Consider the following 26354-nt stretch of genomic DNA (forward strand, 5'->3'; position numbering starts at 1 on the left):
AAATTTGTTGATTTATTTCTTTATATTTTTTTATTTCTTGTGTCTTGTTTTAAATGTTTTTCTTTTTCAAGATTTTAAGTTATTAGCTAATTCAGGGATCAACAGGATTTCTTTTTGGGGAGGACCAGACAGTAAGTAGTTGAGGCTGTGTAAGGCATATGGTTTCAGTGGCAGCTGCAGCTCCTGTGCGCTGCAGTGTAGCGTGACAGCAGCACACGGCAGAAGGAAAGAGAGTGGGTGTGGCTGTGTGCCAAGAGGACCTTAGAAAAAGAAGCAGAGCCTGATTTGACCCTGAAAGGTGCCAAAATATATAGTTTTCTAATAAAGCAGAGGAAAAATACAAACAAAGGTGCATATACCATATATCTAATATTTAAAAGGTTAGAAATCTACATAGCCAACAAACTGCTGAATAAATATAAAATAAAATATACTTTATGTAGGTTTGAACTAGAAATCTCAGAGCCCTGATTGAGTTCTGTACTAAAAGGTAGAGGCTCAGACGGAGGCCTCCCCAAGTCCTCTGCCTTCCTTTCCTACTTTGGTTTTGTTTCTCATGCTCATAGGTCGTTACCTTAGCTTCCATGGCTCTATTCCTTCCCCACTTCCCACAATAGCTGCTCCTCAGCCAGCCGGGAGTCTAGGTGTGTGCTCCCTTGTGAAACAGTTCACTCTTTAGGGACCAAGCAGGGGAAGAGACCTGTGCAGGTCCTGGAAGCTGGCTTGGAAACATTTGAGCAGAGACTTAAGAGTTCCTAGGTAGCTGGAGCTGAGCCTAGAGGGAGAGGTGGGGACTGTCAAAGACGGGTCCTCTTGGCCCCTCAGACCCTTACTTTCCCTGTGGGAAGGCAGTTGGCTAGAGGAAGGCCACAGCAAGGACCTTAAATCATGGACTCAGCAGAGACCACTCTTGCCCAGGTCTAGTTTTGTCTTTCACAAATTGGCATTTAATCCAATTGGAAATTTATTTTAAATTCACTTTTATTTTTCATATGAAAAAATTTTTGAACACCACTTACTGAAATATTCTGTCCTTTTCCTGCTGATAGGCAATGCAGACTCTCAGGAAACAAGTTTCTGTGGGTGGGATTTATTTCTGGGTTCTTTTTCATACGGCTGTCATTTTATGTAGCTGTGTTGATTATATCTGGTAAGAGAGATACCCCCACCTTGTTCTTTTTGTTTTGTTTTGTTTTTGTTTTTTTTGTATTTTTCTGAAGCTGGAAATGGGGAGGCAGTCAGACAGACTCCCACATGCGCTGGACCAGGATCCACCTGGCACGCCCACCAGGGGGCGACGCTCTGCCCACCAGGGGGCGATGCTCTGCCCCTCTGGGGCGTCGCTCTGTCACGACCAGAGCCATTCAGGCGCCCGGGGCAGAGGCCAAGGAGCCATCCCCAGCGCCCGGGCCGTCTTTTGCTCCAATGGAGCCTCGGCTGCAGGAGGGGAAGAGAGAGACAGAGAGGAAGGAGAGGGGGAGGGGTGGAGAAGCAGATGGGCGCCTCTCCTGTGTGCCCTGGCCAGGAATCAAACCCGGGACTTCCACACGCCAGGCCGACGCTCTACCACTGAGCCAACCGGCCAGGGCCCCCACCTTGTTCTTGATACTTGTTTTGGCTATTTTTGGCACTTGGAATTTGGAATCGGCTTCTCAGGTTACACACACACACACACACACACACACACACACACACACACACAAATAACCTTACTAGGAATTTGATTCAAGTTGCATTGACTCTATTTCAATTTAGGGAGAATTGACATCTTTACTACTGTGAATCTTTGTGGTGTCTATTTCTGTCACTTATTAGGTTGTCCTTAAAAGTTTCTCAATCAAGTTTTCTTATTTTACCATGGAAGTCTTGGATATGTTTAATTATCTATTTCAAGGTATTTCATATATGTGGAATTTTGTATCTGAAAAAATTATCAATTGGTTTGTAGAAATGCACTGATTTTTTTACTATTGAATTTATAGCCAACAAAATTGATAAATTCTCATATTATGTCTAATAATTTACCTGTATATTCTTTTGCATTTTCTGTGCAATCATAAGGCAGTTGACAATGCAAGACTGAGATCAGCAGAGTCCAGAGGACCGTAGTTACAGGGGTGAAACAGCTTTACCATGTTTTAGGGCGTGCGGAAGTCCCAGGTTCGATTCCCGGCCAGGGCACACAGGAGAGGCGCCCATCTGCTTCTCCACCCCTCCCCCTCTCCTTCCTCTCTGTCTCTCTCTTCCTCTCCTGCAGCTGAGGCTCCATTGGAGCAAAAGACGGTGGTACTGAGGGACCTGGGTCATTTGGGGTGTGGGCCAGAGTCTGTAAGAATATTTCAGATGAATGGTCTTAGCTTACACAGCCAAAGAGGCCAGGACTATGCCCATCCAGGTCAAATACTGATCGTCAGTCATGTCTAAATCATCTAGTGTCTTTATCAGTGACTTCACTGCTTGATGGTTAGCACTTTGCCAGTGTTCATATGTAATTCATGATAACCCTGGTCACCTCGGGATGGAAGGCTAGGAGGGAGCATCTGTAAGGAGGATATTGTTAAGCTCTGAAGAACATGACATGCAATAATGGGCCCTAGAACACTTTGGGATTATATCATATTTTTCTTTAAAGTTTTTTAAAACTTTTCTATGAATTAAAAGTAACTAGAAGTTTATCATCCTACCTATCAATTTCTACTGTTAAATGTTAGGCGTTCTTTATGTTCCTGAAAATGTGGGTTTTTGACAGTGGTGGAATTGAGTAAAACTATTCTGGTCATTATGCATGTATCCTGATAATCAAATAGCCATTAAGCAAAATTGTCTTTGTATGTAAAACTTTCTCATAGGTTGTATTTTATTTAAGGTAAACCAGATTAAATGTCAACTGCCTGAAAACATTTTCCAAGTAAATGAACTCGCACACTGCCTTGATTTCTATGAAGATGCACATAGAAGGTCCTCGTGGAAAACGAACTTAGTAAGTATTGCATGTTTAAAGGGGGAACTTCGATCATCAGTGAGTTAATATAGGCATTTGTGCTAGAACTTTCTGCATGAGTTTCCAGAAATCCTTGCACTCTGCAAAATTGCCCAATAGAAATAGCAGGGGTTACAGGAAAAGCAAGACAGACTCCTCAAAACCTGTGCAGTTTTGTAGCCGGAGCACTAACAGAAAAGAGGTTGCTACCTTGGCAGATAGCTGGGGCGCACCAGAAAAATGTATGGTGGAAAATGCCACACGAATATGAAAAAGGCACAAGAACACGAGGGTGGGAACATAGCCACACTAGTTTAGAGGGCTGCTGGTACTGCAGCAAGAACAGATGGAAGCGGGACTCTGCTTAAGTTGGGTGTAGATGTCAGGGTGACCCACCAGGAACCAGGAGCGAAAGAGCTGCAGCTTTGGGGGAGGTATCTTGTGTGTAAGTGCTTTTTTAATATGTTCTTAGAAGACAGCGGAAGGGATCTTGCTGCCAGTTCAGTAGCTGACTTGAGGTATTGTTTGTTTGTTTTCTCTCTGAAGCTTATAATCCTGCTTCTTGCACATCAACCCTTGCCTGGCAGAACTGTCTGAGCTAAGCAGCTATCCATGTTATTCCACTCCCCTGCTTACCAAATACATGTGAACTTTGATGTTTAATTTACATTTCAGAAGTATGGATTACAGTAGAACAGACTCTTTGGGAAAGTATCCTGAGTTTACAATTAATTGGCAAATTAAATGAACACTGAAAATACTAGGCCTATATACCTTTCTTTGGTTCTTATAAAATATTTTCTTAGAATTTTATCATCTAAGTACTACTGACCAGCAATTTGAGTTGCTGTGGTCATAAGTACTAAGATCTTAAACCATCAGAGATTTAAGGCTGTGAGGTAAGAAGTAAGATTTCTCTGTCCTTTCATTTATCAGAATTGTTCATCATTTCCATTTTTAGGACACTTCAGTAGACATCCAGCATCCTGTCATATTTAGTCATTTTCCATTTATCTTTAATATTGTGTCAAAAATTAAACTACTGCATGCAGATTCACTTTTAAAAATACAGGTATGTATGCCGATTTCTTTATTAATAATAAATCAAATGATAAATGTCTTTTTTTTTGTTTTGTTTTATTTTCAGAGAGAGAGAGGGATAGACAGGGACAGACATACAGGAACGGAGAGAGATGAGAAGCATCAATCATTAGTTTTTCATTGCGCATTGCAACACCTTAGTTGTTCGTTGATTGCTTTCTCATATGTGCCTTGACCGCGGGCCTTTAGCAGACTGAGTAACCCCTTGCTGGAGCCAGCAACCTTGGGTTCAAGCTGGTGGGCTTTTTTTTTGCTCAAACCAGATGAGCCTGCGCTCAATCTGGCGACCTCGGGGTCTTGAACCTGGGTCCTCTGCATCCCAGTCCAATGCTCTATCCACTGCGCCACCACCTGGTCAGGCGATAAATGTCTTCTTAAGTGTACAGTACTTTGGGGGTAATTAGGGAGCCACCTACTGATGAAACTAATGGTTGTAGCATTGAAGTTGCTTATACTCAAATGACGAAGACAGGAAGGAATGTCATGACTTGGGTTGGCTTGGCCTTGAGGCATATTAGGGCCTTAATAGCACAGGATCCAGCTTGGGTAGCTAGTCTAGTTGTAGACCTTTGATCTTCAGGTTGGTGCCTAATCTTCTGAGTGGCACATAAAGAAGCATAGCAGACTTGGACTTGATTGGAATTATCACTATTATTTAAAGGAATCCAATCTAGTGAAGAAAACATAGCAGTAGGAATAGATGAAATTTGGACCCAAATACATGCCTGGGATGATACCGTAACAAAGTTTTGTGAAAGGTATCCCTTCTCAATGACTGTCATCAGCTGAATTGCTTCTGTTGGTCAACATATCCAGCAAAGTGCTTCTGAAGTTAAAATTGGACAGTTTAAAATGCTTTGAGAAATGTACTTTATTACCTTTTTGTAAGGATTAAATTTGTTAATTGGGTAGAGCATTTAGAACAGTGCCTCACACAAAGTAAATGCCCAAATGTGTTAGGTCTTATTATCATTTTTATTCTCATATATGCTTCTGTATATGTATGAATAATATTCAAATATATGTCATAAAAGTAGGTCCTTTCACAAATGCAGTTACCATAGTAAAATAAATTGATTTATGAGTTCTAGTACAACTGTTAATGAGATATTTAACAAAGGAAAATGAAAATAAAGAAGATACAAAATTTTGTTTTGCTTCATCTTTTTTAAAACTTTTTTCCATTGATTTGAGAGAGAGAGAGAGAAGAAAAGAGGGGGAGGGGAGAAAGAAGAAACAGGAAAAGAAGCATCCTCTAGCCATTCCACTTAGTTGTTCCATTTGGTTGTATACTCATTGATTGCCCTTCTTTTTGTGACAGAGAGAGAGACAAATAGGGACAGATAGACAGGAAGGAGGAGAGATGAGAAGCATGAATTCTTCATTGCAGCTCCTTAGTTATTCATTGACTGCTTTCTCATATTGCCTTGACCGGGGGCTACAACAGAGCGAGTGACCCATTGCTCAAGCCAGCAACCTTGGGCTTCGAGCTAGTGACCTTTGGGCTCAAGCCTGTGACCTCGGGGTTTTGAACCTGGTTCCTCTGTGTCCCAGTCCGACACTCTTGTCCACTGTGCCACCACCTTGTCAGGCTTATTGATTACTTCTGTATGTGCCCTGACTGGGGATCAATCCAGTGACTTCAATGCACTAGGACAGTTTTTATTCACTGAGCCACACAGTCAAGGATTTGCTTCATCCTCTTAATTATTTTCTCTTGACTTTAATAATTTTATAGAACTTATTTTTCTTTGTTTTGCTAAGAGCCACAGACTTCAATGATAGCAAATTGCCATTTGGTTTCAGGTGGACAATCTCTGTGTCTGTGTCTCTCTGTGTCTTTCTCCCCTTAACTTCTTAGATTATCTGTCACCTAAAATCTATTGTCTGGGTTTTCTTCCAAGAATAGGATATATTTAGAAAGGCCTCTCATACCTGAACTTTCCCTACAAACTTTTCTTCTCTTAAACTTCAGGATATCTGTCTTTTATTTACTTATTAGCGAGAGACAGACATACAGACAGGGACAGAGAAACAGAAAGGGAGAGAGATGAGAAGCATCAATTCTTCATTGCAGCACCTCAGTTGTTCATTGATTGCTTTCTCATATGTGCCTTGACCGGGGTGGAGGCTGCAGCCAAGCCTGTGACCCCTTGCTCAAGCCAGCAACCCTGCGCTCAAGTTGGTGACCTTAGGGTTTCAAACCTGGATCCTTAGCATCCAGGCTGATGCTCTATCCACTGTGCCACTGCCTTGTCAGGCTAGGTTTATTTTATTGATTTTAGAGACAGAGAGGAAGGGAAAGAGAGATAGGAACATAGATCTATTCCCACGTGCGCCTGACGGGATGGAACTGGCTAGCTACCTCTGCACTTCGGGATGATGCTCTAACCAACTGAACTGTCTGGCCAGGGCTGGACTTCTCTTTTGAATGAGAATATTATGTTTTAGTGTGCTGCTTCATTATTTGCTAATCAATCCCTTAGCCTATTGGTTATAATTAGCTTTGGTAACTAAAGTATTCATAAGTGTGTTTATAGGATAGAGTGGTCCAGTGGAGCCTGCCATTGGTCACTTTCCTGCTCACCCAGGGTGGCTACCGTTGCTTAGGTTCCATGTTTCTTCTGCTCACTGAGGGTAAATACTGAATGTATAGCTTACCCCAGTGGTGTAGATAAGGCTCTTTTTTATTCATGTTTGTGACATACACCTACAATAAACCGAACCATTTATTCCAATTTATAAATTTCTACTTAAAGCAAATGGTGAAATGAAGTGAAACATTTCTGTTTTCCTAGGAGAAAAATCTTAGACTTTGCATGCAGTTGGCTGGAATTATGGAAGATGGAGAGTCCAGTTTAGTTTTGGTGCCCACCTTTAATCTAACAGTCAGAAGGAGTCACTTGATTGAGGATGTTTTAAGCCAGCTAAATGAATTTGAGAATGAAGATCTGAGGAGGGAGTTACTGGTAAAGTATAATTCTCAATAATTTGGTGCTGAGAGAAAGAAAATATAAAATAATGTGACGACGGGTCTTACGGAGGGGAAATGATCTCTGCTGCTGAGGTGGTCTGTTCTAGAGTTCCCGGATTCCCTGGTCACCGGTGAGTGTCAGATGGTAGGTGCAGGCACTTCCGCGGCACACTTGGGCGAAGGGGCAGGAGGAAGAATGGTTTTCCTCTCCCAGCCTGGTCAGGTCAAGTCCAGTACCAACCCTAAGTGGTCCAATCTCTCCTGAGTCACCACCTCTCAGGGGGCCCAGTGAAATGGGTTTGACATAGCAGAGAATTGAGGGTTTGTTTCAGCTCTCATCGGGACACAAATTCCTCTGTGGAAAAGCAAACTTTCTGTTTATTGACTACACAGTTTTCGAGGGTATAATTGTAGATATTACCGTGTTCTGAACATTTATAAATGGTCTTTGGTTGAGTAACCATAGAATTTGTCTTACTAGTGTGTATTTGATGCAGCATAATAATAATAATACTTGGTAGATCTAGAGAATGTCTTCCTTGTGCCAGAAACTGTTGTGAACTCTTTATACTTAATTGTGTAACCCTTTCGGCAACAGCCTCGGGAAGGTTCTGTTATTCCTTCATTTTACAGATGGGGAAACTGAGACGCAGAACTATTCGGCCCTTATCCACGGGTAACACAGTTGATAAGTACCAGAGCCAAGATTTGAACCCAGCCTTCAGATCCTAGATTTTCTACTTAAGACAAAGATTTGTCTGATAATGTTTTGATGGGAACTGTAGTTTATCACATATTATACTCAGATTAAAGAAAGGTTGACTTGACTAAAGCTCAAAATCTATGTTAAAAGTATGTTGCAACAGGGTTTGCAGTTAGATTTGGCATTTCCGTATATTTTCATATGCAAATTAAAAAATATCTTATGAATTCATGTGATTCCAGTCTGTGTCAGCCGGCTAGTCTACTCTGCTCTTTTAGCTCCACTTTTATATTCCATTCATGCATTTTTAAAATTTAGGTAGCCTTTGATAAACAGTTGTATTTTCCAAAGAGTGGGAGGCATTTTACATGTGTTATTTAATCTTTCTGATAACCTCATGGGAAAATAGGCTTTGTGTTCTTAAGGAACTTGCCTATAGGGAGGAACAGGTTTAACACCTGGTCTTAGAAAGATTTTATATACCGAGATTTGGAACTTGCACTCTGTCCATCCAAATAAACCAGTAAAAGGAACTTTTGGGGAGTGTTGGTGGAACATCCAAATGGAAATGTTGAGCAGACCTTTTGGTGGAAACGAGTGTGTGTTAATCAGAAGAGAAGATGGCTGGATATGAGTTTACATCCCTGTAAGTAATGAAGTTTTAAAAAGAAAAATTAGAATATAAGGAAAGAGCAGAGAGAAAAGAATGTCTGGTATTAAAGCAGTGGGAAAAAGAAGAGAGAAATAAAAACACTATATAGTTCCTCATAAAAGAAAGCATTCTTGGTCCTGCTAGAGAAAAGCATTTAAGTAGAGAGATGGGTTTAGAAGTTGGTAACAGTAGTCTCCAAAATTTGGCAACCTAGAGGAGGAGGAACTAATAATGTCTTTTTTGGAAACAGTGGTGTTGAGGTGAGGATAAGGGAGAACTTACCACTTTTGTAAACTGACGTGAAGGACTCCCAAGAGGGCAAGGCAGGAAGGAGCGAGTAACTGCAGGAGCAAAGATGGGCTGATAGGATCATCTTGGGGAGAGACTGGTGCCACCTCCTTAGGGAGTAAACAGCCATGCCAGTAAATACTTTGTGTGCTCTAGTTTTTTGAAAATTCTAATATTTCTGATTTCTTCATGTTTATTTTTATTGTACTTAACATACCTTATAACAGTGAGCCAACTGAGGTCAATTTAGTGTTTAAAGACTAGGTTCTGAGGTTTTCACAGACATAGGATTAAACCTAGGCTATACCATTTAGCTTTTGTATAATCTTGGGAAACTTATTTAAATTCTTGAAGTCTCATAGAATTAATAGGGTATTAAGTATGATTATATAACTGTGATGCTTACCTTAGTGCCTGCCAAATACTTGGGCCCACAGTAATATTCATTATTACTATTAAATGAGATTTAATACATAACAATACACAGCCCTAGAAGTGATGTATTATTTGCTCTATTTCTTCAGGTTTCATTCAGTGAAGAAATTGGATGTAACTTTGGAGGAGTCAGGACAGAGTTTTTCCACTGCTTGTTTGAAGAGATGACTCGGCCAGAATATGGGATGTTCATGTATCCTAAAGAGGCTTCCTACATGTGGTTTCCTGTTAGGGTAAGTCTTCTTTTCTTTGCTTCTGGTATTGCCTGACGGAGAAGATACGTCACATACCATAGAGAATTAGGTTATCCTAGAGTATTTTATATTAGGAGTAGAGTTAATGATATAATTGTAGAGAGAAATTTTAATTCTAAAAATTTGATTATTTTCTCTAAAATGGGGTCCACTTTTCCTGGATTCTCATGTTCACATGGGAGAAATTGAGCAATATATGGTTTTGACCATTTATGAAATGTATGGATAAAAAAAATGAACCCCTTCTTTCTGAGGTAATCATTCTTTGTTGTAGTTCTGTCTTTCTTGATGAACTTGAAGACAAAGGCTATGAAAGAAAATGGTGAAAACTTTAATTATGGGGATTACTGAGTCTAATATGCTTGTATTCCTGTTGATGCTTTCGTTTATTTATTTATGGAAATAAATGACATAACATTGTATAGATTTAAGCTATACATGTTGATTTGACAATTATATATTATGTTTCCCATTAAAGTGATAATTAGCATCTTTGTCACGTTACATAATTATTATTCCTTTTTAGAGGTTGGAATAATTAAGATCTAGTTTCATAGCACACTTACATTTTGTTTTGTTTTTTTATTCATTGAGAGGAGGGAGGCAGAGACAGACTCTCACAAACCCACTAGCAGGCAATGCTCTGCCCATCTGGGGTGTTGGTCTGTTACTCAGCAGCTGAGCTCTGCAGAGGCCATGGAGCCATCCTCAGCACGGGTGGCCAACTTGCTCCAATTGAGCCATGGGTGCTAGAGGGGAAGAGAGAGAGAGAAATGAGAGTGGAGAGGAGTGAAGAAGCAGCAGATAGGTGCTTCTCCTGTGTGCCCTGACTGGAAATTGAACTCGGGACATCCCCATGCAGGGCGATGCTCTACCACTGAGCCAAACAGCCAGGGCCCACACTTGATTATTATAATATGATATTGTTGTCTGTATTCACTACTGTGTATTAGATCTCTAGGACTTATTTTCTAGTAGGTATAGTTTTTTTACCCCCTAAACAACATCTCTTCTATCCCCTCAGCCCTCATTCTGTTAATGTTTTTAGTGACCAAAACAATGACAATGATTTAAATTGACTTAATGATTAAATATTCTTATCTCAAGCTTTTTGGGTTTTTTGTTTGTTTGTTTGTTTGTTTTTTCATTTTTCTGAAGCTGGAAACAGGGAGAGACAGTCAGACAGACTCCCGCAATCGCCCGACCGGGATCCACCCGGCACGCCCACCAGGGGCGACGCTCTGCCCACCAGGGGGCGATGCTCTGCCCATCCTGGGCGTCGCCATATTGCGACCAGAGCCACTCTAGCGCCTGAGGCAGAGGCCACAGAGCCATCCCCAGCGCCCGGGCCATCTTTGCTCCATTGGAGCCTTGGCTGCGGGAGGGGAAGAGAGAGACAGAGAGGAAAGCGCGGCGGAGGGGTGGAGAAGCAAATGGGCGCTTCTCCTGTGTGCCCTGGCCGGGAATCGAACCTGGGTCCTCCACATGCTAGGCCGACGCTCTACCGCTGAGCCAACTGGCCAGGGAAGCTTTTTGGTTTTAATTTGTGATTTGATTTTGTGAAAGGGGAAAAAATGTTTACCTAATATAAATATGCCATTGTACTGGTAAAAATTCTTAGTATGTTAAGATTTTTTTCTCTTTTCAGCCTAAATTTGAGGAGAAGAGATATTTCTTCTTTGGGATTCTATGTGGACTTTCTCTGTTCAACTGTAATGTTGCCAACATCCCTTTCCCACTGGCTCTGTTTAAGAAACTTTTGGACCAAACACCATCATTGGAAGACTTGAAAGAACTCAGTCCTGTTTTTGGAAAGTAAGTAAACATAGTTCCTTTTTCAGAACCCTGACTAACATATATTTAGATAAATATTTAAACACCCTCCCACCCTTGCAGTAATATTTTCATGTACAAAAGTAGCATTCTAGGTACTTTAAACCTATTTTAACTTTGGCAAGAATTGTTCGATTAATAATTTAACTTACTAAAATTAAGAAAAGTATATTTCTTCTATAGTTAGTATTCTGTGCTTGCATTAATCATTGAACTTTATTTGCATAGGCACAGCCATGGACAGAGCACAGGTGACGATGATGTTTATTTTAAATGTTGTTTCATGTTACTATCTTTGAAATGAAAATTCATGTTTAAAAGACAACCCACCACCTTCCAAAAAATATTGGTAACATACAGTAGGAAGGATTACTATCCCTGCTGTATAAAGTGTTCCTATATATTCATGAGAAAAACTGACAAAGTAATCAAGAAGGCAGCCCAGAAAAGAAACAAAATGGTATATAAATAAAAACATGATCAGTCTCACTGATGATCACAGAATGCAGATTAAAATGAGGGGCTAATATATACTTTAAAGAGACAGTGGTTGGAAATACTGATGTTATATGTTATTAGTAAGGGTTTAGGAAAAGGTTCACCCTAATTTCAGGTATTGTTAGTGGATGTGCAAATGATAACTCCGTTTTCAGAGAAAAATGTCTTGTTTCTTACCAGAATCAAAACTGTGTATGCTGCTTTGATGCATCAATTTGGCCTCTGGACATTTCACCCAGAAATATATAACCATGCAAGGATTTATGTATACTAATATATACTGTATAATATATTTCATATATATGGGTTACCTAAACCTTCTTCAGGAAAGGAACTATATATTTTTTTGTATATCTATGCACAGTGGACTGGAGATTTTCAAAAAATGAGAACAGTGGTATGATCCTATTATTAATATTATTCTCATTTTACAGATAAGGAAAACTAAAACACAGGCAGGTTAGGTAACTTGCCCCAGTGTATGTTCTAAACTGACATAACCAAGATTTGAACACAGTCTGGTTCCAGAGTCCAACTACTAATCATAATAATAAGAGGAAGAGAAAAATAGTAAAAGCAAAAGGTTTGGAAAGAAGGAGAGATAAAGTTGACTTGTTTTTGTTTTTTACTGAAAACATTAAAAATTACCTAAATAATGCTTATGTCTAAGAAGACTTAATAAGCTTATTAACTTAATACACATAAACTTAGTAAATGTAAAGATCATTAGATCTATATCAGTGTTTCTCAAACTTTTAGGTCTTAAGACTCTGAAAAATTATTGAGCACCCCAAAGAACTTCTATTTATGATGGTTATATTTGTCAATATTTTCAATATTAGAAATTAAAAGTGATCAGTGTTTTAAATTCAGGAATACACAAATATTAGGTATTCTAGAGCTTCTGGTAAAGATACTATACCTGTGACACTGTGAAAGAGACAAGTAACATGTTAGTATTATTATAAAATAGTTTTGACATCATGGACCCAGCTGTAAAGTCCCCAGGGTTCCCCAGAAGTTGTGGGTCTGGGCGACACTTTGAGAAGCACTAAACTCTCCATTGAGTAAAACTCCACAGTTTTAATCCCAGAAGGCTTACTATAAAATTTGACAAGCTGATTCTAAAATTCATACCAATGAACAAAAGGCCAAGAATAGCCAGTGAAGTGAATAAGGGTGGGGAACTTGTCCTACCAGATATCAAGAATTATTAGAAAGCTGCATTAATTAGGACAGTATGATATTGGGTTCAGGTTTCCCAGTGGAACAGAAACTGACCCATGCATATGTGGAACTTTGTTAGAGGGAGCATATTAAATCAACAGGAATAAGAGTACCATTCAATTAATGCACCTGGGGGAAATGAGAGCACGTACGTTATGTCACACACAAAAAAATCAACCCCATGTGGATGAAGGACTTAAATATTAAATGTAAAAACAATGGAAATATGGACAAATCTCTTTCTTACTTTTGAGGTTTCTTAAGACATAAACAACACCAACAGTGAAGGAAAGATTAGTAAATTTACTGTAATAAGATTAAAGAAGTTCTCTATTAACCAAGAGAACACAGACAGGTTAGGTAACTTGCCCCAGGTCCCAAAGTAGCATAACCATGATGAAAGAATACTCTTTACACTGGGAGATATTTGAAACACATTTTGAATATGGAGAAAAATGGGATAGGATTGGATTCCAAGATGGCCACAAAATAGGAGGACATTCCAACTGCCACCTCTCAGGACCAAATTGTATTACAACTTAATTTAAGAACAATCATCTTGAAAAACCAGCTTTGTACTAAACTAAGCGAAGAGGAGTCTATAACCAAGAATCACAGAAGAAGCCATCCAAGACTAGTAGGAAGAGCGAAGATGCATCAAGAGCTGCCCCATTCCCAGGAGCGAGTGGCAGAGTCCGGAGTGACTCTCACTGTGAAGAGGTTCTCCCTGAGACGTGTGGGTCCACAGCACCCGGCCCAGCATCTCAGCCTAGAGCACCAGAGCCTAAAAGAGGCATCCACACAGCATTTGGGGTGAAAAGAGTTAGGGTTTCTGTCTGTGAGAAAGAGACAGGAGCTCTCGGAGACAAAGGCTCCATCTTAAAGGGCCTGCCCAGAAAATCTTGTTCACAGCCACTTACCCAGGGCACTGGTGGAGGGAGGGCTGAAAGGATTAGAGTTGCATGAGGAGAGTGTGAAGTTGAAGGCCCAGGGAGAGATGCTGTGGGGGATGGCCACTGGAACCCCTGTACTGAGTCATTCTCCAGTACTGCGGTGGCCATCTTTTTTGGCTGGAGCAGTCCCCTCTGAGGGGCATGAGCCTGGGGGAAAGCAACTACCCCACCCTCGGGAGTCTCTCCTGCCCCACCCTATGGAGACTGGGTTGTTTTGAGAAGCCAGGAAGCAGGGGGTGCATCAGTGACTCAGTTTTCTGGCTTTGAGGCCAGAGCATTCCCCCACACACTCTGGAGTCTAGGACTAATGCTCTAGCCTCACAGGAGACTCAGTAGAAACTGTCCAGACTGTAGACAGACCACATCTCTCAGTCTCAGAGGCCACACCCACCAGACTCCTGGGGCCATACCCTACTGAGATCTGTGAAAAAAATCTAGACAGACTTGACACCTAGGGCTGAGGGGCAAGAACCACCCTTACTAATCTCTGAATTGCCACAGGCTCTAGAGGTTTTTTCAGTGCCTGAGCCCAACAAGCAGCCACCTGACAGGGACTGCAGGAGGTGGGACTCAGGGAACCTTGGCCTTTTTAAGCAAAGCTTCCCTCAGGCCCAGTGTAGGTAAAAGCCAGCCTAGGAGTGCAGCTTGGTATTTCCATGTGCAACTGTGCCCAGCACAAACACTGGATTACTTGTAGCTTCAAGAAGGTTGCTGAGGGCCAGCCACAGGCATTGCCTCCCACTGGTCTGCGCTAGGTTCCTGCCAGGGAAGCCCAAGGCTGGCACATCCAGTGGCCAGCTGTGGAAAGCATTGGTTCAGGACCTAACAACCCTTCCTGCTGGCATGTCCTAAGGAAGGGCTCATCACACCAGGCCCAGCTGAAGCGAGTTCCATTTTCTGTGATCAGCACTGGCACAGCAGCTCATATACATTGCATAGGGTGGAGTTTCTCAGCCAGCCAGCCTCGGTGCTATTCTGTCCTGCTGGGAGAGAGGCTTAGAGTATGGACATTTAAAGTGTGGGTCACTGTGAGCCAAATGTTGGGTTTGGTCAAGGGGCTTAGCCACTTTCTGTGGGGGCACCTTCTCTCAGTCTTCCTCCCTGAGACCAGGGCCTCACCAGCTGCAAGAACTTTTGCAGAGGGGACTGTTGGCCCTACTCAATCTGAATTTGCTGCTCACCTTGCTGGGGAGAAATAATATTTGAGTATCCAGGAGTGGCTGAGGGATTAGCTTCTGGAGTAGGGGCCACCTTCCCCATACTGAGCTCCTGACAAAGAGACCCTTGAAGTAGGCAGTCCCACTAACATATTCCAACCTCAGCTGTCCTAACTCACCAAGCTTGCAACCTATAGAGGGGTTGGTTAGGTGCGTCCAGTCTGAGCCCATACTACTCTTTCTACAGAAGACTCTGTAGGAAGACCAGGCAGCTGTAAGATGAAGTGGAGGAGCTAAAAAGTGGAGGCAAATCTTATGGAGCTTAAGGTTTTATGGAGCTGCTGTCATCTCTAATCAGGAGGAAGGTGATCCATATACACAGGTTGACCCCTTCCACTCTCCCACACTACCCAGGCATGGGAAGTGCAGACACAAAGAGCGAACAGAGCAGTAACTCCAGACAGGTAGCCCATCACAGCCCATGGCAGGTTACAAACAATGGCTGATGCCAACCCAAGAAGACCTGAAATCAACACAACCAGTAGTGGATGGCAGACAGCAACAACCCTACACTCAGCTAACTTCACAAGCAGCATGCCCAGAGGAGGAGTCCAGCAGGCACCAGACACTGTGGAGAATAAATATGCTCAACAGAACAGACACAGCACAGTGTCTAATACACACAATCTAGGTTGACCCTTAGAGCCAGCCAGCTGGAAGGGATAACCGCATCCACGGAAGGACCAACTGTGTTCAATCCTCACATACAACAGAAGGGAAAATACTACCCTAGAGAAGCATTCCCACAGCCAAGGAAATCAAGTGGCCTGGAGGTCAGTACCACCAAGCCCATCTTTCTCATAAAGATACCACAACAAATTTCAAAGTCAGCACTACCTAATACACAGACAAAATGGGCAGACAAAGCAATATGACCCAAATGAATCAACAAGAGACATCACCAGAAAAAGAACAAATGGAAGTAACTAAACTACCAGATGCAGAGTTTAAAGGAATAATTTTTTTACTGTGTTTTTTTTTATTCATTTTAGAGGGGAGAGGGAGAGACAGAAAGAGAGAGAGAGAGAGAAGGGGGAGAGGAGCTGGAAGCATCAACTCCCATATGTGCCTTGACTAGGCAAGCCCAGGGTTTCGAACTGGTGACCTCAGCATTTCCAGGTCAATGCTTAATCCACTGCGCCACCACAGGTCAGGCCTAAAGGAATAAATTTTTAAGATGCTAAAAAGTCTTACAGCAACAATGGATGGTCATAATGAGTACCTAGACAGCAAGCATCAAAAGGACACTGAAATCATAAAAAAAGAACCAGTCAGAAATGACAAATGTAATATCAGAAATGAAGACTGCACAAGAAGGAATTAACAGCAGGCTGGATGAAGCAGAGGATCAAATCAGCGATTTAGAAGACAAGATAAACGAAAGCACAGAAGCAGAGCAGCAAAAAGAAAAAGAGGCTCAAAAGATTGAGGAAATTCTAAGAGACCTCTAACAACATGAAGAGAAACAACATCTGCATCATAGGGGTTCCTGAAGGAGAATACAATGAACAAGGGATAGAAAACCTGTTTGAAGAAATCACAGCTGAAAATTTTCCTAAATTGATGAAGGAAAAAGTCACACAAGTTCAAGAAGCACAGAGAACTGCATTAAATAGGGACCCAAGGAAGCCTACACCAAGACAACATCATAATTAAAATGCCAAAGTTAAGAGACTAAGAAAGGATACTAAAATGTACAAAAGAAAAGAAGTTAATTACCTACAGAAAAGCCTCTATAAGGATGACATCTGACTACTCAACAGAAACACTTGAGGCCAGAAGGAATTGGAAAGAAATATTCAAAGTGATGCAAAACAGGAACCTACAACCAAGACTTCTCTATCCAGCAAGGCTATCATTTAAAATTGAAGAAGAAATAAAAAGCTTCTCAGACAAAAAAAAGACTCAAGGAATTCGTTAAAACCAAACCAGTACTGCAAGAAATGTTAAGGGGGCTGCTGTAAACAGAGCGAAGGAAAAAATAAATGGAAAGAAAGCAGATTGTAGATTTAAATAAAAAGGCAATAAATAAATACATATTAATAATAACCTTAAATGTAAGTGGATTAAGTGCTCTAATAAAAAGATGCAGGGTAGCTACATGGATAAGAAAACAGGACCTGTACATATGCTGTCTACAAGAGACCCACATCAGCACAAAAGATACACACAGACTGAAAGTGAAGGGATGGAAAATGTTATTTCATGCAAATGGAAATGAAGAAAAAAGCTGAGGTAGCAATACTTATATCTGACAAAATAGACTTTAAGACTAAGGCTATAGTAAGGGGTAAAGATGGTCACTACATAGTAATAAAGGGAGAAATCCAACAGGAGGATATAATGATTATAAATATTTATGAGCCTAATATAAGAGCACATGAATATATAAAGATAGATTTTTACGGCCATAAAGGGCAACATCGACAGCAATACATAGTAGTAGGGAATTTTAATACCCCACTAAAATCAATGGATAGATCCTCCAGACAGAAAATAAAGGAACAGTGGACTTAAATGACACAGTAGATCAACTGAATTTAATTGATATCTTCAGAACCTTTCACCCACAGCAGCAGAATATACATTCTTTTCAAGTGCATATGGTACATTCTCTAGGATGGACCACATGTTAGAACACAAAACAAGTCTCAATAAATTTAAGAAGATTGAAATCGCATCAAGTTTTCTTCTCTGATCACAATGGCATGAAACTAGAAATCAACTGCAATAGAGAAACTGAAAAACATTCAAACACTTGGATACTAAATAGCATTTATTAAATAACGAATGGGTTAACAATAAGATCAAGGAAGAAATCTAAAATTTTCTTGAAACAAATGAAAATTAACATAAAACAACTGAAAGCCTATGGAACACGGCAAAAGCTGTCCTGAGAGGGAAGGAAGTTCATAGCATCACAGGCATACCTTAAAAAGCAATAAATGCTCAAATAAACAACCCTGTACCTAAAAGAACTAGAAAAGGAACAACAAATCCCAGAGGAAGGAGAAGGAAGGAAATAATAATATAGTGTAAATAAATGGCATAGAAGCTAAAAAAAAAAAAAAAAGACAAAAGATCAATGAAACCAAGAGCTAATTCTTTGAAAAAGTGAACAAGATTCATTAACCTTTAACCAGAATCATCAAGAAAAAAAGAGAAGACTCAAATAAAATTAGAAATGAAAGTGGACAAGTAACAACTGACACCACAGAAATACAAAGCATTGTAAGAAAATACTATGAAGGTTTACAAAAACAAGAGCGTTTAGGAGAGGAAGATGGCAGCGGAGTAGGCGGATGCACAGACGCCCAGCTCTCACCACCAAACTGAAATACAAATCAATTTAGGAAAAATAAGTGTGAAAAACCAACTCTGGACTACAAGAACAGCTCTCAAAAACCAAGGAGCAAAGAAGAAGCCACAACAAACCTGGTAGGGAGCGCCTGAATCTCCCCTGCTTACAGGAATGGGGGGGGAGGCTGAGAGCCCAGAGGGGATCTCACTCCAGGGAAAAGAGCAGAAAATACTGCTCACAGCCACTTGCCTGGCGACTAGGGAGCAAAGTATGTTGAAAAGACCAGCTTATCTCCCAAGTGGAAAGGGGAGAGAGAGAGAGGGACAGACTGTGAGGGGCTAAGGAATGCAGGAGATGACCTAAAAAAGCTGACTCATCTGTGCTGGAGGCGGCCATAGCTGGGGGAGGGACTGATCCTTCCACAAAACAGTACTGAATTGCTTCCAGATCAGAGATCTCCAGACATCTCTCCAGCTCCAATCAGCGAAACAAGACACAGCTGAAAACAAGAAGTGGGGAGGAGGGGCAGTAACTCAGGTCTCCATGGAGATCTGAGATACACCTCCCCCTACTGAAGCTGAGAAAACACCCTGCCCCCAGAGAGATTAGTTGGTGGAAGTGGCCTTCAGAGTCTCAGGTTACACCCATCACATTCCTGGACACAGTTTCAAGGAAGCCCCCTGCTGACATCAGTAAACAAGACTATCACCTGTTAAGAAAACAAACAAATCAAGACTTCAAAGCTGCTCAAATCCAAAAGTGGATTACAAATAATAGCTGATACCAACCCAAGAAGACCTAGAAATAACACAATTGAAAACTGGAGGCAGACAACACCAAGCCTAGACTCAACCAACTCTAAAACCAAAACACCCAAACACAGATAATGAGAAGACAAAGAAGTGCAATCCTGGCCCTGGCCCGTTGATTCAGTGGTAGAGCGTCGGCCTGGTGTGCAGGAGTCCCGGGTTCGATTCCCAGCCAGGGCACACAGGAGAAGCACCCGTCTGCTTCTCCACCCCTCCCCCTCTCCTTCCTCTCTGTCTCTCTCTTCTCCCGCAGCCAAGGCTCCATTGGAGCAAAGTTTGCCTGGGCGCTGAGGATGACTTCGTGGCCTCTGCCTCAGGCACTAGAATGGCTCTGATTGTGGCAGAGCGATGCCCCAAGATGGGCAGAGCATCGCCCCCTGGTGGGCATGCTGGGTGGATCCCAGTCAGACGCATGTGGGAGTCTGTCTGACTGCCTCCCCGTTTCCAGCTTCAGAAAAATACAAAAAAAAAAAAAATGCAATCCACATGAAACCACAAGAGAAACCTTCAGGAGATGAACTGAGTGATATGGAAATAATCAAACTTCCAGATGTGGAGTTCAAAATAATGATTGTAAGGATGCTTAGGGATCTTAGAACAACAATGGATGGTCATTATGAACACCTAAATAAAGAAATAGCAAGTATAAAAAAGATATTGAAATATTAAAAAAGAATCAGTTGGAGATGACAAATACAATATCAGAGATAAAGACCACAATGGAAGGAATTAAAAACAGGATGGATGGAGCTGAGGATCGAATCAGCGAGTTGGAGGACAACTTGAATGAAGGCAAGAAAGCAGAGAAGAAAAAAGAAAAGAGACTCAAAAAGTCTGAGGAAACTCTTAGAGAGCTCTGTGACAACATGAAGAGAAATAACATCTGCATCATAGGGGTTCCTGAAGAAGGAAAAAAAGAACAAGGGATAGAGACTTTGTTCAATCATATCATAGCTAAAAATTTCCCTAAATTAATGCAGGAGAAACTCGCACATTTCAAGAAGCACAGAGGACTCCATTAAAGAGAAACCCAAAGAAACCTACACCAAGACACATCATAATTAAAATACCAAAGCTAAGTGATAAAGAGAAAATATTAAAAACTGCAAGAGAAAAAAAGCTATCACCTACAAAGGAGCCCCCATAAGGATGACATCCGACTTATTAACAGAAACACTTGAGGCCAGAAGGGAATGGCAAGAAATATTCAAAGTAATGCAGAACAAGAACCTACAACCAAGACTACTTTATCCAGCAAGGCTATCGTTTAAAATTGAAGGAGAAATAAAAAGCTTCCCAGACAAAAACAACTCAAGGAATTCATTACAACCAAACCAATGCTGCAGGAAATGTTAAGGGGCCTGTTGTAAACAGATCAAAGTGGGAAAAGAATATAGCAAAAAAAGGAATACAGTTTTAAAGAATAAAATGGCAATAAACAACTACATATCAATAATAACCATAAATGTAAATGGATTAAATGATCCAATCAAAAGACATAGGGTAGCTGCGTGCATAAGAAAACAGGACCCGTACATATGCTGTTTACAAGAGAGACACCTTAGAACAACTGATACACATAGATTGAAGGTAAAAGGATGGAAAAAAAATGTCATGCAAATGGAAATGAAAAAAAAAGCTGGGGTAGCAATACTTATATCAGACAAATTGGACTTTAAAACAAAGGATATAGTAAGAGATAAACAAGGCCACTACATGATGATAAAAAGAGTAATCCAACAGGAAGATATAACTATTATAAATATCTATGCACCTAATATAGGAGCACCTAAATATATAAAGCAGACTTTGATGGATTTAAAAGGTGAGATCAACACCAATACTGTAATAGTAAGGGATTTCAATACCTCACTAACATCACTAGATAGATCTTCAAGAAAGAAAATTAACAAAGAAACAGCAGACTTATTGGACACACTAGATCAACTCAATTTAATAGATATCTTCAGAACCTTTCACCCTGAAGCAGCAGAATATACATTCTTTTTAAGTGCTCATGGTACATTCTCTAGGGTAGACCACATGTTAGGGCACAAAAGCAGTCTCAACAAATTTAAGAAGATTGAAATATCAAGCACTTTCTCCGATCACAATGACATGAAACTAGAAATGAACCACAACAGAAAAGCTCAAAAATTCTCAAACATATGGAAACTAAATAGCAGGTTGTTAAATAACGAATGGATTAAGAATGAGATCAAAGAAGAAATAAAAAAATTCCTAGAAATGAATGACAATGAGCATACAAACTCAAAATTTATGGGACACAGCAAAATCAGTACTGAGAGGGAAGTTCATAGCACTACAGGCACATTTTAAGAAGCTAGAAAAAACTCAAATAAACAACTTAACCCTGCATCTAAAAGAACTAGAAAAAGAACAGCAAGTAAAGCCCAAATGTAGTAGAAGGAAGGAAATAAAAAAGATCAGAGCAGAAATAAATGACATAGAGGCTAAAGAAACAATACAGAGGATCAATGAAACTAGGAGCTGGTTCTTTGAAAAGGTAAACAAGATCGATGAACCTTTAACTAGACTCACCAAGGAAAAGAGAGAGAGGACTCAAATAAATAAAATTAGAAATGAGAGTGGAGAAATAACAACTGACACAACAGAAATACAAAATATTGTAAGAAAATACTATGAAGAACTGTACACCAAAAAACTAGACAACCTAGATGAAAGGGACAAATTCCTTGAAACATAATCTTCCAAAAATCAATCTGGAAGAATCAGAAAACCTAAACAGACCAATTACAACAAATGAGAACAAAACAGTTATCAAAAAACTCCCAACAAAGAAAAGTTCGGGGCCTGATGGCTTCACAACTGAATTCTACCAAATATTCAAAGAAGAACTAACTCCTATCCTTCTCAAGCTATTTCAAAAAATTCAAGAGGAAGGAAGACTTCCAAGCTCCTTTTATGAGGCGAGCATAATTCTGATTCCAAAACCAGGCAAACACAACACAAAGAAAGAAAATTATAGGCCAATATCTCTGATGAATATAGATGCTAAAGTCCTCAATAAAATATTAGCAAACCGGATCCAACAATGTATGGAAAAAAATCATACACCATGATCAAGTGGGATTTATTCTGGGTAGGCAAGGCTGGTACAAAATTCATAAATCAATGTGATTCATCACATAAACAAAAAGGAGAAAAACCACATGATAATTTCAATAGATGCAGAAAAAGCATTTGATAAAAATCCAGCACCCATTCATGATCAAAACTCTCAGCAAAGTGGAAATACAGGGAACATACCTCAACATGATAAAAGCCATCTATGAGAAACCCACAGCCAACATCATACTCAATGGGCAAAAATTAAAAGCAATACCCTTAAGATCTGGAACAAGGCAGAGGTGCCACCTTTCACCACTCTTATTTAACATAGTCCTGGAAGTCTTAGCCACAGCAATCAGACAAGAAGAAGAAATAAAAGGCATTCAAGTTGGAAAAGAAGTAAAACTATCATTATTTGCAGATGATATGATATTGTATATAGAAAACCCTAAAGTCCCAGTCAAAAAACTACTGGACCTGATAAATGAATTCAGGAAAGTGGCAGGATATAAAATCAAACTCAGAAATCAGAGGCATTTTTATATGCCAACAATGAACAGTCAGAAAGAGAAATTAAGGAAACAATCCCATTCACTATTACAACCAAAAAAAATAAAGTACGTAGAAGTAAACTTAACCAAGGAGACTAAAGACTTGTACTCGGAAAATTACAAAGCATTTATAAAAAAAAAAAAATCAAGGAAGATACAAACAAGTGGAAGCATATACCGTGCTCATGGTTAGGAAGAATAAACATCATTAAAATGTCTATATTACCCAAAGCAATCTATAAATTCAATGCAATACCAATTAAAATACCAATGACATACTTCAAAGATATAGATCACATATTCAAAAAATTTATATGGAACCAAAAAAGAACACGAATAGCCTCAGCAATCTTAAAAAAGAAGAATAAGGCCCTGGCCGGTTGGCTCAGCGGTAGAGCGTCGGCCTAGCGTGCGGAGGACCCGGGTTCGATTCCCGGCCAGGGCACACAGGAGAAGCGCCCATTTGCTTCTCCACCCCTCCGCCGCGCTTTCCTCTCTGTCTCTCTCTTCCCCTCCCGCAGCCAAGGCTCCATTGGAGCAAAGATGGCCCGGGTGCTGGGGATGGCTCCTCGGCCTCTGCCCCAGGCGCTAGAGTGGCTCTGGTCGCAATATGGCGACGCCCAGGATGGGCAGAGCATCGCCCCCTGGTGGGCAGAGCGCCGCCCCATGGTGGGCGTGCCGGGTGGATCCCGGTCGGGCGCATGCGGGAGTCTGTCTGACTGTCTCTCCCTGTTTCCAGCTTCAGAAAAATGAAAAAAAAAAAAAAAAAAGAAAAAAAAAAAAAAAAGAATAAAGTGGGAGGTATCACACTTCCTGATAGCAAGTTATACTACAAGGCCATTGTACTCTAAACAGCCTGGTACTGGCATAACAACAGGCATATAGATCAATGGAACAGAACAGAGAACCCAGAAGTAAACCCACAGCTCTATGGACAACTGATATTTGACAAAGGAGGTAAGGAAATACAATGGAGTAAAGACAGCCTCTTTAACAAATGGTGTTGGGAAAGTTGGACAGCTACCTACAAAAAAATGAAACTAGACCACTAGCTTACACCACTCACAAAAATAAACTCAAAATGGATAAAAGACTTAAATGTAAGGCGTGAAACCATAAGCATCTTTGAAGAAAACATAGGCAGTAAGCTCTCCGACATCTCTCGGAGCAATATATTTGCTAATTTATCTCCACGGGGAAGTGAAATAAAAGGATAAATAAATGGGACTATATCAAACTAAAAAGCTTTTGCACAGCTAAAGACAGTAAGAACAATAAAAAGTCAAACTACACAATGGGAGAACATATTTGACAATACATCTGATAAGGGGTTAATAACCAAAATTTATAAAGAAGTTGTAAATCTCAACACCAGGAAGACAAACAATCCAATCAAAAAATGGGCAAAAGAAATGAATAGACACTTCTCCAAAGAGGACATACAGATGGCCAATAGGCATATGAAAAAATGCTCAACATCACTAATCATTAGAGAAATGCAAATTAAAACCACAATGAGATATCACCTCACACCAGCCAGAATGGCGCTCATCAACAAAACAACACAGAATAAGTGCTGGCGAGGATGTGGATAAAAGGGAATCCTCCTGCACTGCTGGTGAGAATGCAGACTGGTGCAGCCACTGTGGAAAACAGTATGGAGATTCCTCAAAAAATTGAAAATCGAACTGCCTTTTGACCCAGCTATCCCACTTTTAGGAATGTACCCCAAGAACACCATGAATGGCTCCAAAAGGAGAAATGCACCCGCATGTTTGTGGCAGCATTGTTCACAATAACAAAGATCTGGAAACAGCCCTGGTGTCCGTCAGAGGACGAGTGGATTAAAAAGCTTTGGTACATATACACTATGGAATACTACTCAGCCATAAGAAATGATGACATCGGATCATTTACAATAACATGGATGGACCTTGATAACATTATACGGAGTGAAATAAGTAAATCAGAAAAAACTAAGAACTATATGAATCCATACATAGATGGGACATAAAAATGAGACTCAGAGACATGAACCAAGAATGTTATGGCAACGGGGGAGGAGGGATGTGGCGAGAGAGGGGGTGGGGGAGGGTAGGGGCACAAAGAAAACCAGATAGAAGGTGACAGAAGACAATTTGACTTTGGGTGAGGGGTATACAGCATAATCAAATGTCAAAATAATCTGGAGATGTTTTCTCTCAACATGTACCCTAATTTATCAATGTCGCTGCATTAAATTTAATTTTTAAAAAATGGGAAAAAATACTATGAAGATCTACATGCAAAAAAATGAAACAACCTAAGCAAAATGGATCAATTTCTACAGACATACAATTTTTCAAAATTCAATCTGGAAGAATCAGAAAACCTAAACAGACCGATTACAACAAATGAAATTGAAACAGTTATTAAAAAACTCCCAGCAAACAAAAGTCCTGGGCTGGATGGCTTCATAGGCAAATTGTACCAAACATTCAAAGAAGAACTAACATCTATTCTTCTCAAACTATTCCAAAAAATTCAAGAGGAAGGAAGACTTCCAAGCCCCTTTTTTGAGGCAAGCATTATCCTCGTTCCAAAATGCTATAAAGAATAAAAGACGCTATAAAGAAAAAAAGACGCTATAAAGAAAAAAAAGGAAAGGCCAGTATCCCTGATGAATGTAGATGCTAAAATCTCAAAATATTATTGCCACGGACCAGCGCGGCTCCTAGTAACCGTGTGGAATTAAGGAAACATACTCATCAAGAAAAAAATGGGACTGGGAGGACTTTTCAAATGCTGATGGCAATATCGGAGTGCCCCATAGCCTCAGTTTGCTTTATTATGTAGCCATATGCAAATCAAGGAAGTCCTTAATACAAAGTTACACATCCAAGGCTAAAACAGGAACTCTCCCAAGGCATAAACAGGATGTATTAGTGAAATCTACTAACATCTGAAAAACAAAGAGTCAGAGGAAGGGCATATAAATTGCTTCCAGGAAGTCAAGGAAGCAAGTGAAGTGGGTGCAAATACTCAGCCTCACAGCCAATAAGGAGGTACAGGTAGGAGAACTCAGCCCTTTGCCAAGCCTCGAATCTATTGTACAATGGTTTTCTCCCATTTATGGTCCAGAACATATTAGCAAACTGAATCCAGCGATACATCAAAAAGATTATACATCATGAGGCAAGGCTGGTACACTATTTGCAAATCAATAAATATGAGTCATCACATATACAAAAGGAAGGATAAAAATCACATGATAATACCAATAGATGCAGAAAAAGCATTTGATAAAATCCAGCACCCATTTATGATCAAAACTCTCAGCAAAGTGAGAATACAGGGAACATACCTCAACATAATAAAAGCCATCTATGACAAACTGACGGCCAATCTCACACTCAGTGGACAAAAATTAAAAGCAATCACCTTGAGATCAGCTACAAGGCAGCGGTGCCCCCCATTCACCACTCTTATTCAACATAGTTCTGGAA

At 40.4% G+C, this 26354-nt stretch overlaps 2 protein-coding genes across 2 annotated transcripts in view; both read left to right on the forward strand.

Annotated features, from left to right (window-relative positions):
* Positions 1–26354, forward strand: part of HERC3 (HECT and RLD domain containing E3 ubiquitin protein ligase 3) — an 809237-nt gene that overhangs the window by 506254 nt on the left and 276629 nt on the right. The gene's annotated exons all lie outside the window — the stretch shown is intronic.
* Positions 1–26354, forward strand: part of HERC5 (HECT and RLD domain containing E3 ubiquitin protein ligase 5) — a 65857-nt gene that overhangs the window by 29504 nt on the left and 9999 nt on the right. Inside the window, exons 14-18 of the mRNA XM_066385074.1 lie at positions 2867–2980; positions 3942–4052; positions 6880–7050; positions 9223–9366; positions 11036–11202. Coding sequence (XP_066241171.1) covers positions 2867–2980; positions 3942–4052; positions 6880–7050; positions 9223–9366; positions 11036–11202 — 707 coding nt within the window. The remainder of the gene's footprint in view (positions 1–2866; positions 2981–3941; positions 4053–6879; positions 7051–9222; positions 9367–11035; positions 11203–26354) is intronic.

The sequence above is a fragment of the Saccopteryx leptura genome, chromosome 5 (genome assembly GCF_036850995.1).
Source record: "Saccopteryx leptura isolate mSacLep1 chromosome 5, mSacLep1_pri_phased_curated, whole genome shotgun sequence".
NCBI lineage: Eukaryota > Metazoa > Chordata > Mammalia > Chiroptera > Emballonuridae > Saccopteryx > Saccopteryx leptura.